This window comes from Tinamus guttatus, unplaced genomic scaffold (assembly GCF_059628265.1).
Source record: "Tinamus guttatus ecotype Peru unplaced genomic scaffold, ASM5962826v1 Tinamus_guttatus_pri_ptg000676l, whole genome shotgun sequence".
NCBI lineage: Eukaryota > Metazoa > Chordata > Aves > Tinamiformes > Tinamidae > Tinamus > Tinamus guttatus.
Window position 1 is genome coordinate 2,086,150 of NW_028289210.1, and position 14,874 is coordinate 2,101,023.

Consider the following 14,874-nt stretch of genomic DNA (forward strand, 5'->3'; position numbering starts at 1 on the left):
AAGCAGAGTTAAATTACAGCAGCAATTTATCTGACTTGAGAATCAGAATTGGCATTTAGAATTTAAAAAGATTTGCGAGGAAACTTTTTATTTCTCTGCTCAGGGAACTTTGTGGGTAATGGCAACTTTAGTTCCTTAACTCTTCTGATAATTTTTTTACATTTGTTCTAATGGCATGTAATAATAATTTGGTAGAGATTATTAGTTACCAATTAAGTGGGGGAAAAATGATAATTAACATTTCTTGACAGGGAATACCTAATAGTTAAAATGTCTTCAAAATTACCTGCTTTGCATGCTTTACTTCATCAAAGTCTTTTGGAAATACAATAGTGGGCTATAAAAGAAGAAATATGTTTGAATTAGAACAGGCAGTCCAGCTTGTGCAGGCTAGTCTTGTTTCTAAGTTCTACATCTTTAAGCAGTGAGACCAGGCATTTTCATAGCCCACAGGAAAAACAAAACCCACATGGCAAATTGATTTTGAAGAACTAACAGTAAGAAATATGTCCCTGAAATGCTTTTATGAAGTTTTGTAAAATGAACTAATAAACAATCCACACTCAAAGACATTTACCAAATACAATTATAGCTACCAACTTGTTCCTGATCAAGATCCAAAAGGTCTGAACCCAGGTGTACTAAACACACGATCTCTTTATCTAATATTCACACCTCTAAAGTTTTGCACTATACAGATTAATTTTCACTGACACTGAGGCAAGCACTGATTGATAGTAATATCATTAGGAATTACACAGTGCATAAGGCAGATGTCAGTAGCAGCTCTAATTTTATTTTTCTCTTCTGTTACATGACATAACTTTTTTTAAGGTCCTTCTTTGGAAACCGTTTTGCTTAGCTTTCCACACTTTTTAGTCCTGTTTGCCATGCACAGTCTCTCTCTCTCTCTCTGCACACTTACTAGTCTTAGTTGACCAAGAACAAAGATTCTTTCTGATGCAGTACTCATGGGGTGGTACGACATTTCAAAGAAGATTATCCCCAGACTGAACAGGTCCACTTTCTAAGGAAGAAAATCATGAAAACTTAAATACAGTACCTGCGAATTTTCTGCCAAAAGATAACAGTAGAAAAACAATGCTGCTTTGGTTAAATTTCATAATATATTGATGCCTAGGAGGTTTGGGCTTCAAACTATATATATCTTCAAATTATAATATAATCTTTGTTAAATGAAACAATCTCTTAAGGTCTGACAATCTTCAGTGCTTTCCATCTTGCAACATATCCATGAAATAAAATACTAGATTTCCCTTTGAAAAAAAATCATTGCTTGGAAACGTATCTTGTCTCTGCACATGAACAGAATTCTCTTTAAGGAAAGATAATGCAGCCCCACTCCCAAATCCCTCAATATCAGACTGGAAATGCAGGAGAGCAATATACACCTCTGATAATGACATTTTACTTTAAGTCCTCAACAGGCTGTAGTATTCCCACCCGGTTCATTTATAAAGGTCATCCATGATTATCTGCCCCCAGCTTCACTTTGGTCACAGCACAACAGATAAACTATCTGCCTACATCCTTCCACCCTCAGTATCCTCTCAAAGGAATATTTCCCCTTCCCTTGCTCACCTCAAAAGTCAAACCATATTCCTGCTCTGCTCTGAATTCATCATTCTGGAGCATGAGTGGTTTGAGTTGTAGCTGGTACCCTAGAATCCACACTGCCATTTTATTAAGTCTACTTAATTATACCTGATTATACGTAGATTTAGTGTTTCCTTGGACCTCTGGACTGACATACAGTGCCGTACCAACCATTCCTGTCAAACTACCTAAATGTCAAGAAACAAGAGTATTAGTTTCAGAAATGCAGCAAAGCAGCAGCAGCAAGGGAAACCTGTTATCTTTTGTTCTCATTTCTTCCAGGCAGTAATGCAGTCCTGAGTGCGATACCCAGGTATTCCTCAACAGTTTGCCAAGCAGACAGTTCCTACCTTTGCATGTCAAGTATCTGCTTGTATAATGTTACAGGCTTTAGTCTGTCAGCACACAATGACACCGGTTTTCACTTCCCCTCACTCACATTAAGACATGAATAGAACATATATATTGTCGTTTTTCTCAAAACACAAAATTTAGCCTTAAGGATCAAAAACCAACCAACCAACCAACCTCTTGAAATTGTCTCGTACAGACGAGAGACTAGAAGTGCAGGCAAAAGGGCCACAAAAAGAGCCTCTACATCTCACCTGGGGTGAAGCCCTGGTTTGTAGCAGAAAGCCAACAGCAGAAGCAAATTCATTTTCAGGTGTAAACATCAACACAAATTATATGCCACATATATCAAGATTTCTTTTGATTTCTTTCTTCCCCCCTGCCACCCAAGAAAATGAGTGGCAATACCCCATCCTCCAGGGAGGAAAAAAGGAAAAAAAAAGAAACTCAAGGAACTAGTTTTTTTATTTTCAAAGATGAATGGAAATATTCTCTTTAACAGAATACACAAGATTGTCGCACCTAAGACTGCTTAAAATGAGTTAGAACAACCTTTATATATCACTAACCTGCTGGGTCAGACTTAGTGCAATTATCTGAATAATTTTCTTCTTGCTTAGAGACAACCTGAAATTAGGAAAAAAAAAAAAAGGGTTAATTTATAAATGTCACTTGTTTCTGATGGCTTTTCCTGCTATTTTAGTTCACAAAAAAAGGCTTAATTCTAAAGCCTTAAGAAAGAAAAAAAAGTGTTATTCACAGTATAGTCTCATGAACATTATTTTTATTTCAATTTTTCATGTTATTACAACACCAAATCTTTTTTCATTCACTTTTAGATGTACTTACCGCATTTGCTGGATGATCTGTGGCTAAGCCAAAATCGCCGATTTTCACATGATCATCAGAATCTAAAAAAATGTTCACAGGTTTCAAGTCTCTGTGGATCATTCCCTGTTGTAGTAGGGGAAGGAAAAAAAAAAAAAAAAAAAAGACAGACATAATATGAGGCAAAGTAAGCACAAACCAAAGTAAAACCCTCTATAAAAGAGACTCTCTATAAACAGCCTGAAAACAGTATTGTATATCATATTGTTATTTTAGGCAGTGGAAAACTACTGCATTAAGTCACTAACAATTATCTTTAAAACAAGACTGTAGCTTGTAGCCCAGAGGCTAGAAACTGTTTTCAGTGGTAAAAAATACCTAACACACCATTTTTAATCCAGACAATTTATTGTCACAAGAGAAAAAAAAAAACTGAAGTGACTCATTACCAAATTCAAGTTTACGACAGAATGTTCTGGAACCTTGTAACAGATTTATAATGCAATGGATAAGGAACAAGCCTTGCTCATATACAGTTATGTGATCAAAAAGTCAAAAATGAGCAGAACAAGAAGCGGCGATAGAGAAGAAGGCCTAAAATATATATTATAGAGATATTACAACTGTTACATTTACTAACCTTTTCATGAATGTAAGCCAACCCATCCAAAATTTCTCGGAAGAGTCTCCAAAGCCGACTAGTATCTTCATACAAACCCTGGTCAATAGTATCCCTTAATGTGCTCTTTTCACAATACTCCATCTTCAGTTGTGCATGGAGGGGTACAGAGCAGAAGAAAACGCAATAATAATAAAAAAAAAGACTATTAGAAATGTATCTGTGCAAGCACATTAATGCTTGCTTCTTCTCATACACAATTCAGGAGCAACTAATATCACAAAAATGTTCAGTTGCCTGGAGTGTTCTGAGAGATGTTTTAGCTAAAAAGAAAAGTTCACGGGTATTATGCCAAAGCAGTATATTCTCCACATCAGTGTTACACATGAGATGAAACCAGTCTAAACATAATGTTTAAACCAGCTTTTAAAGCTTCTCTGGCTTTATTTTACTTGGCTCCTTAACAGCTTCTACTATGGGTACCACATGGAAACAAGCTTATTACAATGCTTATATTACAATGTTCTGCCAGTCCCTGTTTGTCCTAAGGTGAGCCAAGGGCTGCCAAATTTGGTTGGTGCAGCAGCAGGAGAAGTGACTCTGTCACAATGATGAAGGAACAAGCCATTTCTGTTTCTGGCACGTTGCTGCCAGATGCTGCTACGGAGCCCAACGAAGGCGCGCGGCCCCTGGGCATCTTCCTTCCTCTCAGAGGGGACCAGCACCAGCAAAATCTTCCAAAATACCCTACTGCAAAAAGAACACTGCGCTTGGGTCTCATTTTGTACTTTTTAAAACGTCCTTAATTCTCTCAAATCAAAAAAAGCAATGAATCTCTACAGGTTAGATGAAACAGCACTGCTTGTTTCTGAAATCAGGAGCGGCCTCACCTGGATGTAGAGGTAATGCACTGTCTGAATCACTGGTGGCTTGTCATCTTCTCCGTTGCCATTCTTTTCATTACATTCTTCATCCTTTATCACAGTGAAAACAACAGAACAGATAGCTACAGGAAGCAATCCAAGGTTTTTTATGCATACTATTATTTTTAATGTCTGAAACACATTTATGTCAACTGACCATCTGTGGCTGCCTTTGAATAAAAGTTAAGCAACATACTAATATTTTTGTAATATCACTGCTTCTGGATCCTCTATAAAAAAAGACATGACTCATATTCTCCCTTCCAAAGTAATAATAAATAACAATTTGCTATAACTAGACACTGAAAACAAAACATTGCAGAAGCTCCAAAGGAAATCGACATCTCAGAGCCTTCCGCATTAAAAATTGGAGAAAGTAAAATATATGTAACATCTTTTGTAAAGCAATAAGACAAAAAAATAGCATATAGAACTTGAGATTTAGCTTATAAATCCTTCCACTTTCAATCCAGTAGAACAAACTGCCCTGGATTTTGTTTCTGCCATCTTATCAAGTGAGATATTGAAAGCCTTGTGACACCAACATATGTTTCAACATAAAGAGGAAGGAGAACAAGCATTAAGACAATTAAGCATCCTATAAATCACGAGGATTGCTTGTGATAGATTCTATATGCTGTAGAAAACAGCATCAGTTTTCCAGTGGTACAGTGCACTGACTTTTCCCAGCAAGTGGTGTGAAACAGAAACCTCAAGTCTTAAACTTGCAAGAACTGGACTCATGACTATAAAATGAGATTCACATTTAGCTCAACAAACACCAAGAGAAATAGACTCCAAATTAGCTGTATCAGACTCTTTATGTTATGCAGTTCATCCTGTATCCAGGGTATTTGTTCTGATGGAACATAGCCCTAAATGGTTCTATACCTGCCCCACAGGCCAAGTAAAACGTCCAAAATGACCTGTTTATCAAAGACTGTTTTATTATCTTCACATTATCAATAGCTTTAACTTTATACTTACCGGAGGATGACCTTTACTGTTTTCATCCTCATTATCGAAAACTATTTCACTTTCAGAATCTGTGGTTGGCCTGTTAAAAAAACATAAATCAAAAGTTTTGGTATTCTTTAAATAAATATTACCAGGAAATAGGAACAGGGAAACCTGAAAAATCCGTGCTGAAAAAACAAAATCTAAGCTTTTGCTCAAGACTTCTACACTTAAAAAAAAGTATCTTGTTTGCAAAGCCAGGCAAAACTTTTCTGACAGATCTGTTTCTTAAAGAGAAAAAGCATTTGCAGCAGTGTAATTCAATTTCCGCATTCAGTGAAATTGAGATATGTTTACTATAATTGCAGTGCATAAAAAACACTGCAAGCAAAGGAACCATCCCCAACACAAAGATATGAAATACACTAATAATAGTATCAGAACAACAAAAGCAATAACAGATATGTATTTTGCAGGATTTTAACTGTTTCTTGGTTACTGGTGATTAAATGATTACTTACAGCATAGCAGAATTAAGTAGCCATGCATTCTGAAATGAAAGATAGAAACTTCTAGAAGTCTAAAATAAAACTTTCTTCATACATAGACAGCTTTAAGTGACAAATCCCTCCAACTACCTGACTGCTGGCAAATACAATATTCTTGCATGTGAGGACAAAAATGAAAATGCAGTGAATGCTCTTCCGCAAAAGAAATGAGAATCATAAAAGGCACAAATTTGGAATAAGCAATGGTCCTGCTGCTTCTAGTGCCAACCCTGAAACTTACTTACAGAAAGGAATGGGAGAACACGCCGTCACCATCATCGTCGTCATCGCTGGACTCTTGATCGGCCCTGCTGAATTTGTTGCTGGAGGATCTCTCACAGGAAGTACTCCACTCAACTGAACTCGTCAAAACGGGCGGAGGAGCATTGGCTTCCACATCATTTGTGTCTTCACTGGGAAGGATGAAAGGGTCTGCCTTGGTGGGCAGTCTTTTCTCTTCCGTGGTCTCAGACGATGACACGCGGTGAATGGGACTTTCATGTTTTTCTATCCAAGCGTTGTAGTACCTCACAATATTCTCATGGTTCAGGCGGGAAAGCAACGTTACCTCCCCTTTAATCCTCCGAAACTGCTTGCTGGCAGGGTTTATGCGGATACGTTTCACAGCGTAATAGCAGCCATCAAGCTTATTTTGCACCTGCAAAGTTCAAATAAATCTAAAGTCAATTTCTTAAAAATGCCTTACACCAAGGGGAGCCAGCAGAACATGGTAGAATTATTTCCTTAAAAGAGGGAAGTTTTCCTACCACCTGGGAAGTGACTGTAATTCAAATTCAAGCTTCCCTATACTGACAGGCCTCTCCACAGATTACCTTTCACAAAACATTTCAGCCTACTCAATCCCGCATACCAAGCTGAGAACAGGAACACAGCAATAGAAAATAATAAATGAAGCCAAGCACACATTGAATGCCTTGTTTTGCTTCAGAGGAAACAAAGGCATCCTCCAAAAAAAGATATTGTATTTTCAGAGATCATTTTTTAGCATACCTTAATGACAGCTCCAAAAGCCCCTTTGCCGAGTAATTTTAACTCTTCAAACTCATTGTAGTAACGTGAAAATTGCTTCTGTGTTTCTGTGAAGAATGAAGCACTGGAGATCTGACTGCTGGGCACAACTGTCTCAATGCAATCAATTCCTGCTGAGTCTGAAATAAAGACATCAAAATTACCACCACTGGCAGTATGGGGTGGAGGTGAAGCACAAGAAAATGTTAAATAAGCATTAGGAAGAAGGCAAACACTAGAAAACAGGGGCTGTCTTCAAGGACAACTGAAACCTAAAATATAGAAGCGCTGTGTTGAGTAGTGTCAAGTCTGGATAGAAACAGAAACCTTAACACAGCTTTCAATTACTAATACATTATACTGGGCAAAGGAAGTGATTCTAACAAGAACATAATGAGGAAAGAGGTCTTACTGAAACAGAATCTGCCCAAGGATAAAGTAAAGGCTGACATTCACGCTGTGAAACAAGTGGGTGTTTCCAGGTTTAACTAAAAAAATTATCAGCTTCTGCTACTGATGACACCACAAAATCAGTCCACCTCAGCAAGCCAAGGAACTCCAAGGTGATATGGTCTAACTTCTAGGTTAATGTAAAGCACTTACACAAGCACAGAAATGTGATGCTCTAGCACAGCTCAGATCTTCTGCAACTGCCTATACTGCAGAAAATAGAAAGAACAGAGTTCCTTACCATCTGCATTTTCTTCTGCTATTGGGATCTTCATTCGCGGAAGGTTTATGAAACTATGTTGTAACAACTGCTGAGGATTCCATCTTTCCTTATCTTCCAAACAAACACATCTGTGAGAGAAATCACAAGAGAACTTTTCAAAGAGCTATTCCAAATCAGGCCTAAGTATTCCAAATACTTCTTATACTTTCACCTTCATCATTCAGACAGCAATCAGAGGTGAAGTAAGATTAAATAACTTGTCCATAGAGACAGAAAGTTAGCAGTAGGTCAGAGCAGAAGACAGCAACAGACCTGTTCTCTTGAACCCCAGGTTAGCAGCCTGAGCCTGGAGTGCGCACTTCTTCTCTAAAAATTATGGACTACAGACATTGGAGGATCTAAGTGTTCTTTTGCAAAACTGTTCAAGAAAATCTTATCTTTTACAAACCGAGGGGGAAAAGATAATAGGAACACAACAAACACGTACTTTTCCAGAAAGTCTTGGAAGTCAGCAGGTAAATTGCTAGGAACAGTAACTGGATATTCCTTGATTACTTGGCCCTGGCTGAGAGAGATTAGAAGCAAGCCCAGACTCCACACATCTCCTTTTTTTCCAGGTTTGTAGGGAAGAGCATCTTCACTAAAACGAACTTTGGTTTGTTCAAAAACATCTGCTTTGCAGATGTCAGCTAGGCGCTTGGAAATGCTGTAATCTGTCACTTTGATATTTCCTTCAGCATCCACCAAAATACTGGAAGCACAAAGAACTTTGTGCACCACTGAATTACTGTGCAAGTAGTCAAGAGCTGACAAAATTTGGGTCACGTAATGGCGCAGCTGCTCAATGGGAAGCGGAGTCTCCTTGCACAAGTACGACGAAAGGCTGCACCCACTTATGTGCTCCGTTAAAATGTCCACCACAATTGAATCATCCTGCTCTTTAAGGTTCATACATATATAATGTACTATGTTTGGGTGACTGAGCTTCGTCAGGGAGCTGAACTCAGTTTCGGCACCCTGGAGCTGTTAGAGAAACACAATAAGTGTCAAGTTTCATGAACATACCATTATTAAAATATGTAACGAAGTAATAAAATATTAAATAAAATTCTGAAGAAAGAGGACATGAAGCTTATCTTGAAGAAGCGAAAAGTTCTTGTCACATGTCTATAATGTCTCGAAAAGTAACAGTGAAATTGTCACATATTCTAGATATATTTTGTGTATGTTACATTTATGTATACTTGCAGATATACCTTCTCGCATTTATATCCTTGTAGACAAATCCCTGATTATTCCAACACACACATCTTCCTGTTTAACAGAAGTACCTTAACACTGGCATTTTCAGTCTCATCACCACCCTCTCTAGTTCAATATATATTAACAGCCACAAGAAAAGCACAGGAAACATCCTAAGGCTTATTAAAAAAAAAAAAGTATTACCTGTTTCTTAGACTTCTCAATTTTTTCTATTTCATGTGTTGTAAGAAACTTTCCCATCTTTTTTTGCCATTGCAGAACCCACTCATATACTAACACAAATTCTCCGCTGCGAATTTCCAAGGCATTGTAGACCGATTTACCAAGCTGTTCATCTTTGCCTATGCACAGAGATTAAAATAAGAAGCTGTGTCCCCCTTCCCTCCAAGGGCTTGGCAAAACTCTGGCAAATGCTGAAGAAAGACCAGTAAGCCTTTTTTTCCTGCAACTCTAGAAACACGAACTACGTAACTATGTTCATAATTAGGGTATGCAAAATGTCTGCTCTGATAAAATTTAATGTTATATAAACACAATACTAGCAGGCAGTCAAAGAAAAATTCTGAAAACAATAGCGTATTGGCATAAATGGATGTATATGCAAAAAAAAAAAAAAGAAAAAAGAAAAAAAAACAGGTTTCATCAACTAACACTTCTCCTGTCGAGCAAACATTGAACTCTACACAGAGTAGTATAGAAGATATTCCTTGAATTGTAAAATAATAAAATTCTCTTTGCCCCAGAGATTTTCAGACTGCCCATTTGTCCACTGGGGAAAACCTATACTAAAAAAAACAAAAACAAAAACAAACAACAACAAAAAAACCCCACCCCAATGAAAACGCTTGATGGTTCATTCACAGGGGAACGTCAGGGAGGCCTTTTAGATCCTAATTAGCTCTGAAAGTCTCCTACCCTTGACTATACTTAAGCATTAGAGAAAACTGCTGCTTTAATCCCATTGCTATCAGCAACAATGGTGGTTTCTAGCCCTGTGCTTTTCACTGGTTTCTCCCAGGTTACTGACAGCTCAGTGGTTTCTTGCCTGGTAGCAATGTGTATCTAACAAGTCAGCTACTCGAATTTAAAAGCAAATGATTTTCAGGATTATTTATCTATAGAATATAAAAATGGTGAAAAGATTTGTAGTAGAGCATTTTCATTCAGTTAAATACTTGTATGTGGAGAAGGCAACTAAGAAAATAAAAAAAAAAATTGTCACAAAATAACTTTTTACTACCCTCTCTCACTTTTTACCAGGACATCTTATATGCCACAATACTCTTCTTTCCAGCCTTGTTGCTTTGTTACCTCCTCACATTGTTTAAATTTTTGAAGTGTGACTTGCCTCCCTTGGATAAGACAATAAATATACATTTATGTAAGCATGACAAGCACTGCTATTAAGCACTACAACTCCCAACAAACAAACAAGGAGAAAAACAAAAACAAAGCAAACAAAAAAAAAACAATCCACAGCTGCAACTATTATTCTGCTTACCTATACATTTTCCTTTATGGACAATAAGTTGCCCAGCACCAGTGGCACTAAAGTTCAAAACTTCGTAATTTCCAGGGGACTCTTCAGTATTACCAAGAGAAAGATGCCGTTCTCGTCTGCAATGGGAACAGAACATTTTTTCCCAGACTCAAAAAGCTAATTAACCATTAACCAAAAACACTGCTTCAGCAATAGAATCAGCTTTCAAAGACCTCTCCATCAAATGACAAATTTACTGATTCTAAAGATACTGAGCTAGTGCAAACATGCAAGTCTGGTTAGAAAGCTAGCATTGTAGCAACAACAATGTATTGCACTGGGAGCCTACATTTACAGCCTTCTCAGCAAAAAATTGAATCCAGGACATACGATTACTGCAGTTCAGGTTCACACTTCCAATTTTTTAAAAAGTTAACATATTACGGTTCTGAAAAATAAATAAAGTTTATCTGATTTGCATTATCTTTCAAAATATTACAAAAGAAAAGTAAATATATGCAATTTATAAAGTTAGTCCCAGCTTCAGCTTAATTATTTTTCCTGGCTCAATATGGGTTTTCCATTTGCTTCCTTTGCTCTTCTATATTCATTCTTCAAGAAAAATGAAAATTTTGCTTAAACTAAAAGAAAAGGAAAGTTCCAAACCTAAATAGTTCCAGAACACTATGTATTTCCTAAAGAAAACAGAAAAAATATGTATTTTTTAAAATTCTACTGGGCCTGTAGTCCAGGAAACTCACACTCAAAAGCTTCTGCCAACCAAATCGTCTAACTTGATTTCTCTCTCCGAGCTGCATGAAGGGAGACATTTGATGAACTTTTAATCTAAGTTAAACCTTTTAACAAATTCCAGCTGTTATCTGTAACATTGATAGAAATACGAATTATAATTTCTGACAGAGGCTGTTTTATTCAATTGCGTATTTCATATAATCTTACGTAATACTTTTTACTACATGGCAGTGTAGCGTTTAGAAAACACTTTCAGAACAAGCATGACTGGAGTGTTTCTGTTCACATGCACACACAAAGCTGCACGTGAGATTAGAAAGAAGTCAAGACCACTAACCTAAAGCAACCTCTGCTACTTCTGGGTATAATCTACTTCAGAATTAATAAAAACACCTGCATTACACAGTGAACTTGCCAAATAAATGCAATCAGATGAAGAGATCACACGAATACATGTAGGGTATTGTAGAAGCTCTTTCAAAATATTTAATTTATTCAAAAAAAATAAAAAGGGAAAAACAAAAAGATGTACAAAAGATGCCACTTGAACTTGTGACGTGCTGTATAAAGAAAATTGCACAAAAATGCATCTGGCTTTCTAAATTCAAATATATTTTATAAATGAAATGATTAGAGTTTAAAATAATCAAAAGTAATTGTCAGCCATAGTAATCACAGCTGCTGAAACAAGTAATTAATACATGGTGTATTTCAAAGAAGCATCTTCCTGGAATAATGCTTGAAACTGTCACTTCTAAACAACACATTGAAAAACAGTGACAGGCACAAAATGGAGCATACAGTTGGCTAAAACAATTTATTTTCCAGCCTTTCCCTTGTAGCTATGCTGTCGCCTTTTCTTCTAATCTTGAAAAACAACCTCATAAAGCAGAGACAAGTAAAATTTAAGACAGTCAGTGAAACTACCATGAACTAGATGACAGTTTTCTAATTGTTTTACATCCAAAGATACTCCACTGGTGCTTAGAAAATGAAAATAAATCATTCAAAACCTCATTAGTGTCTACCTACACCACCAGAAATCCTAATTTAAATGAGTTATGTATCAATACAAGAACTGTCTGGTAACTCCAAGAATCTGCTTTGTCTATGTGATCAGTGTAGGCTTGTTCTCTGCAAAGGAATGTTACAACACATTATCTTTGCAAGAGATCTTTGAGATAAGCATAAGTTTCGATTTTGTGCACTATTCTAAATCCTTCGTTAGTGGAAATAGAATTAATTTTATCTGGCACTGCCAACATATCACATGCTTGTAAGAAATTAATGAAGAAAGAAAAATACATACTTGGATCGTCCAGCTGAATTTGGACGATGTTTATTGTTCCCTCCATGTTCCAAGCAGCCCCCATTTAAACTGGGAACAGCTTTGTACCCTGTAGTCTCTCTCCTGTGGCAATTCTCTTGACTCGTCAGAGAAGCTATTTCCAGACGTTCCTTTAAATCAGGAAAGAAACAATGAGTAAATAAAGAAGCTGCTCCTATTCTCAATATATATGGATGATAACTTTATATGATAGTTGAAATATCACCCAAAAAGTAGAAATAAGTTTTCATAACAAAGATGCATACGAGGAAGAAGCAGAAGCACTGAGATTCAAGAAATGTATTTCAGCATGGTATACATGTAAGAACATAAGGCTGCTTTACTGGAACTGGAAACACACCAACAGCTTTATTCAGTGTATATTTGAAAATATCCATCTCACTGAAGAGATGCTGACACACGAATTTGCCCTAAGTTGATTTTCTTTCAGAAATAACTCTCATATAATCAAGAAGAAAGAACATTTCCTAAATCTAGTTTTATTAGAAGCACTGGATGAGAAAAAGATGTCCAGAACAATTTAGTTGTGTAATTTTCCCCAACTTTCACAAGCATGTACCACAGTACCGAGGAGAGAGAGGGGGAGGAAAAAAAAAAAAAAAAAAAGTTATAGCAATGGGTTTTGCCCTCTTGCTTAAAAGAATACCTGTTTGGCAATCTCTTTCTTTTTCCTTTCTTCTCTTTTCTCTTCTTCCCTTCTCTGAATCTCATCAAGGATTTCACGTTGCTGAAAGAATTTCAGTGTTATGTGACATGCGATAGTATATTCAATGCTGTTAATCTTATTCTGACAAAGAAAGCTAGGATATTGAAGAGTGTTTAAGAGGATTTAGGTATCGCAGAATAATAATCATAAAAAAAATAAAAAAAAGTCAAATTAGCTCTCCTGAGCAAGTTAGAGAAAACAGCAACAACTGTGTGATATAGGAGAATGGAGCCTTAGACAAAAGGAAACTACCTGAATAGTTTTCATAGGGTTAACAATCAACATTTAAGTTTCTGTCTTTTGAGGGTTAAACATACACCAGCAAAAGTAGCAGCAAATAGTTCATATGGTACTTATCGATCAACTGAGAATGACAGGTATGACAGAGTAATAATTTGCTAAAATACGAATTTATTGCTAATAAGGTATATGAAGGGATGATTTACAAAATCATGATTGTGTTATTTTAAGAACACAGGCTTCTTCACACTTCAGTTTTTCTTACCTCCTGCTCCTCTCTTCTCTTAACTTCTTGTACCCTACGCAGTTCCTCCTGGGCCAGTCTTTCTTGTTCCTTTTGATGATTTTTTAGCATTTCTTCATGAAAGGACTTGGAAGGTGGCTTATTATACTCACTGAGGAATGACTGTATGTGGTCTGCAAGTTCAAATATCATAACCTGAAAGATGATGAGTGGCACACAATGCTCAAAACAGTTTAACGCAAAAGTAGATCAGTTTAGTAAATCACAACCAACTTCTAAGAATAACACAGCAGGAGCAGGGTGTGACTGCTGATTTTGTTACTTACTAGAATTTATCATAATTCAGTATATCTTTGTCAGAACTACTTATTAATGAACTGCGACATGAAAAATCACTGACTGTGGTAGCAGAGATGGTGAAAATTAAGTGATGGTGAAAGAAAGCCAAGTTCAAGCATCCTCTCTCATACAAACAAAACAACCAACCAAGTCCCATTCTCATCTCCTTGTGTTAGGGGTATTTTTGCAAAGATATGCAGTTATGACATATAAGCTACAAAAAATTATTATCACTTTGCAAGTGGATATTATTGTACATACCGCCAAGAAAAAGTTCCTTATTTCACTGCTTCATATTGAATCCAATCTTTCCTCTACAACTAGACCAATGGTTATAACTGTAAAACACTAAAGGAACTTCTCGTTCATACAACCACAACAAGAACTGCACTAAAAATTCATCCAAATCCTATTGGATGGTTTGCTTCTTTGCAACCAATTTTGAGTTACTGCTTATTTGAATTAGGTGTGGACTGATGACTTGTTGACCTGTTGGGATTTGAGTTTTCACCAGTTTAGTGGTATCTCCTTATTAATTTACACAATATCTAGAACTAATAGACCACCACATCTCCAAAATTAAATCAACAGTGCATTAAAAAGATTTGTCCCAGCAGAATCATTAGAAGCATTGGGCTTAATTTCCATGCACAGATGGGAGAGCGACCATACCAAATTTTAGCATCTCCTGTAGTGGACTGACATTTAGTAAATCCTCCTACACTGAATTCCCTGCTTGCACATAAGAAAGAAGCCACAAGGCAATCTGGAACAGAAAGAATAGCAGAATATGCACATATCTTCCATGTGCAGAGTAAAATATCTTTCTGATTACCATTCTGGAAGAAAGCTAAGCATGCATGTATACAAATGTATTTAAAAAAAATGGAGAAGGAATCTAGATAACTAAAAAAAAAAATCCATCCACTGTTCAATTTGTCAGGTAGTTGAGGCAT

At 36.6% G+C, this 14,874-nt stretch overlaps 1 protein-coding gene across 3 annotated transcripts in view; it reads right to left on the bottom strand.

Annotated features, from left to right (window-relative positions):
- EIF2AK4 (eukaryotic translation initiation factor 2 alpha kinase 4) overlaps nucleotides 1–14,874 on the bottom strand; it is a 36,699-nt gene that overhangs the window by 17,874 nt on the left and 3,951 nt on the right. For all 3 annotated transcript variants that reach the window (XR_015913997.1, XR_015913998.1, XM_088536539.1), the window contains exons 4-20: nucleotides 13,601–13,774; nucleotides 13,036–13,116; nucleotides 12,351–12,499; nucleotides 10,310–10,425; nucleotides 8,992–9,149; nucleotides 8,033–8,568; nucleotides 7,564–7,673; nucleotides 6,855–7,012; nucleotides 6,089–6,501; nucleotides 5,326–5,395; nucleotides 4,306–4,389; nucleotides 3,437–3,559; nucleotides 2,818–2,922; nucleotides 2,538–2,595; nucleotides 1,726–1,805; nucleotides 926–1,027; nucleotides 287–337 (exon numbers count right to left, since the gene is read on the bottom strand). Coding sequence is in view for 1 of the 3 variants with exons in the window: in XM_088536539.1 (XP_088392665.1) it covers nucleotides 287–337; nucleotides 926–1,027; nucleotides 1,726–1,805; nucleotides 2,538–2,595; nucleotides 2,818–2,922; nucleotides 3,437–3,559; nucleotides 4,306–4,389; nucleotides 5,326–5,395; nucleotides 6,089–6,501; nucleotides 6,855–7,012; nucleotides 7,564–7,673; nucleotides 8,033–8,568; nucleotides 8,992–9,149; nucleotides 10,310–10,425; nucleotides 12,351–12,499; nucleotides 13,036–13,116; nucleotides 13,601–13,774 (2,568 nt within the window). In the remaining 2 variants the exon portion in view is untranslated. The remainder of the gene's footprint in view (nucleotides 1–286; nucleotides 338–925; nucleotides 1,028–1,725; nucleotides 1,806–2,537; nucleotides 2,596–2,817; nucleotides 2,923–3,436; nucleotides 3,560–4,305; nucleotides 4,390–5,325; nucleotides 5,396–6,088; nucleotides 6,502–6,854; nucleotides 7,013–7,563; nucleotides 7,674–8,032; nucleotides 8,569–8,991; nucleotides 9,150–10,309; nucleotides 10,426–12,350; nucleotides 12,500–13,035; nucleotides 13,117–13,600; nucleotides 13,775–14,874) is intronic.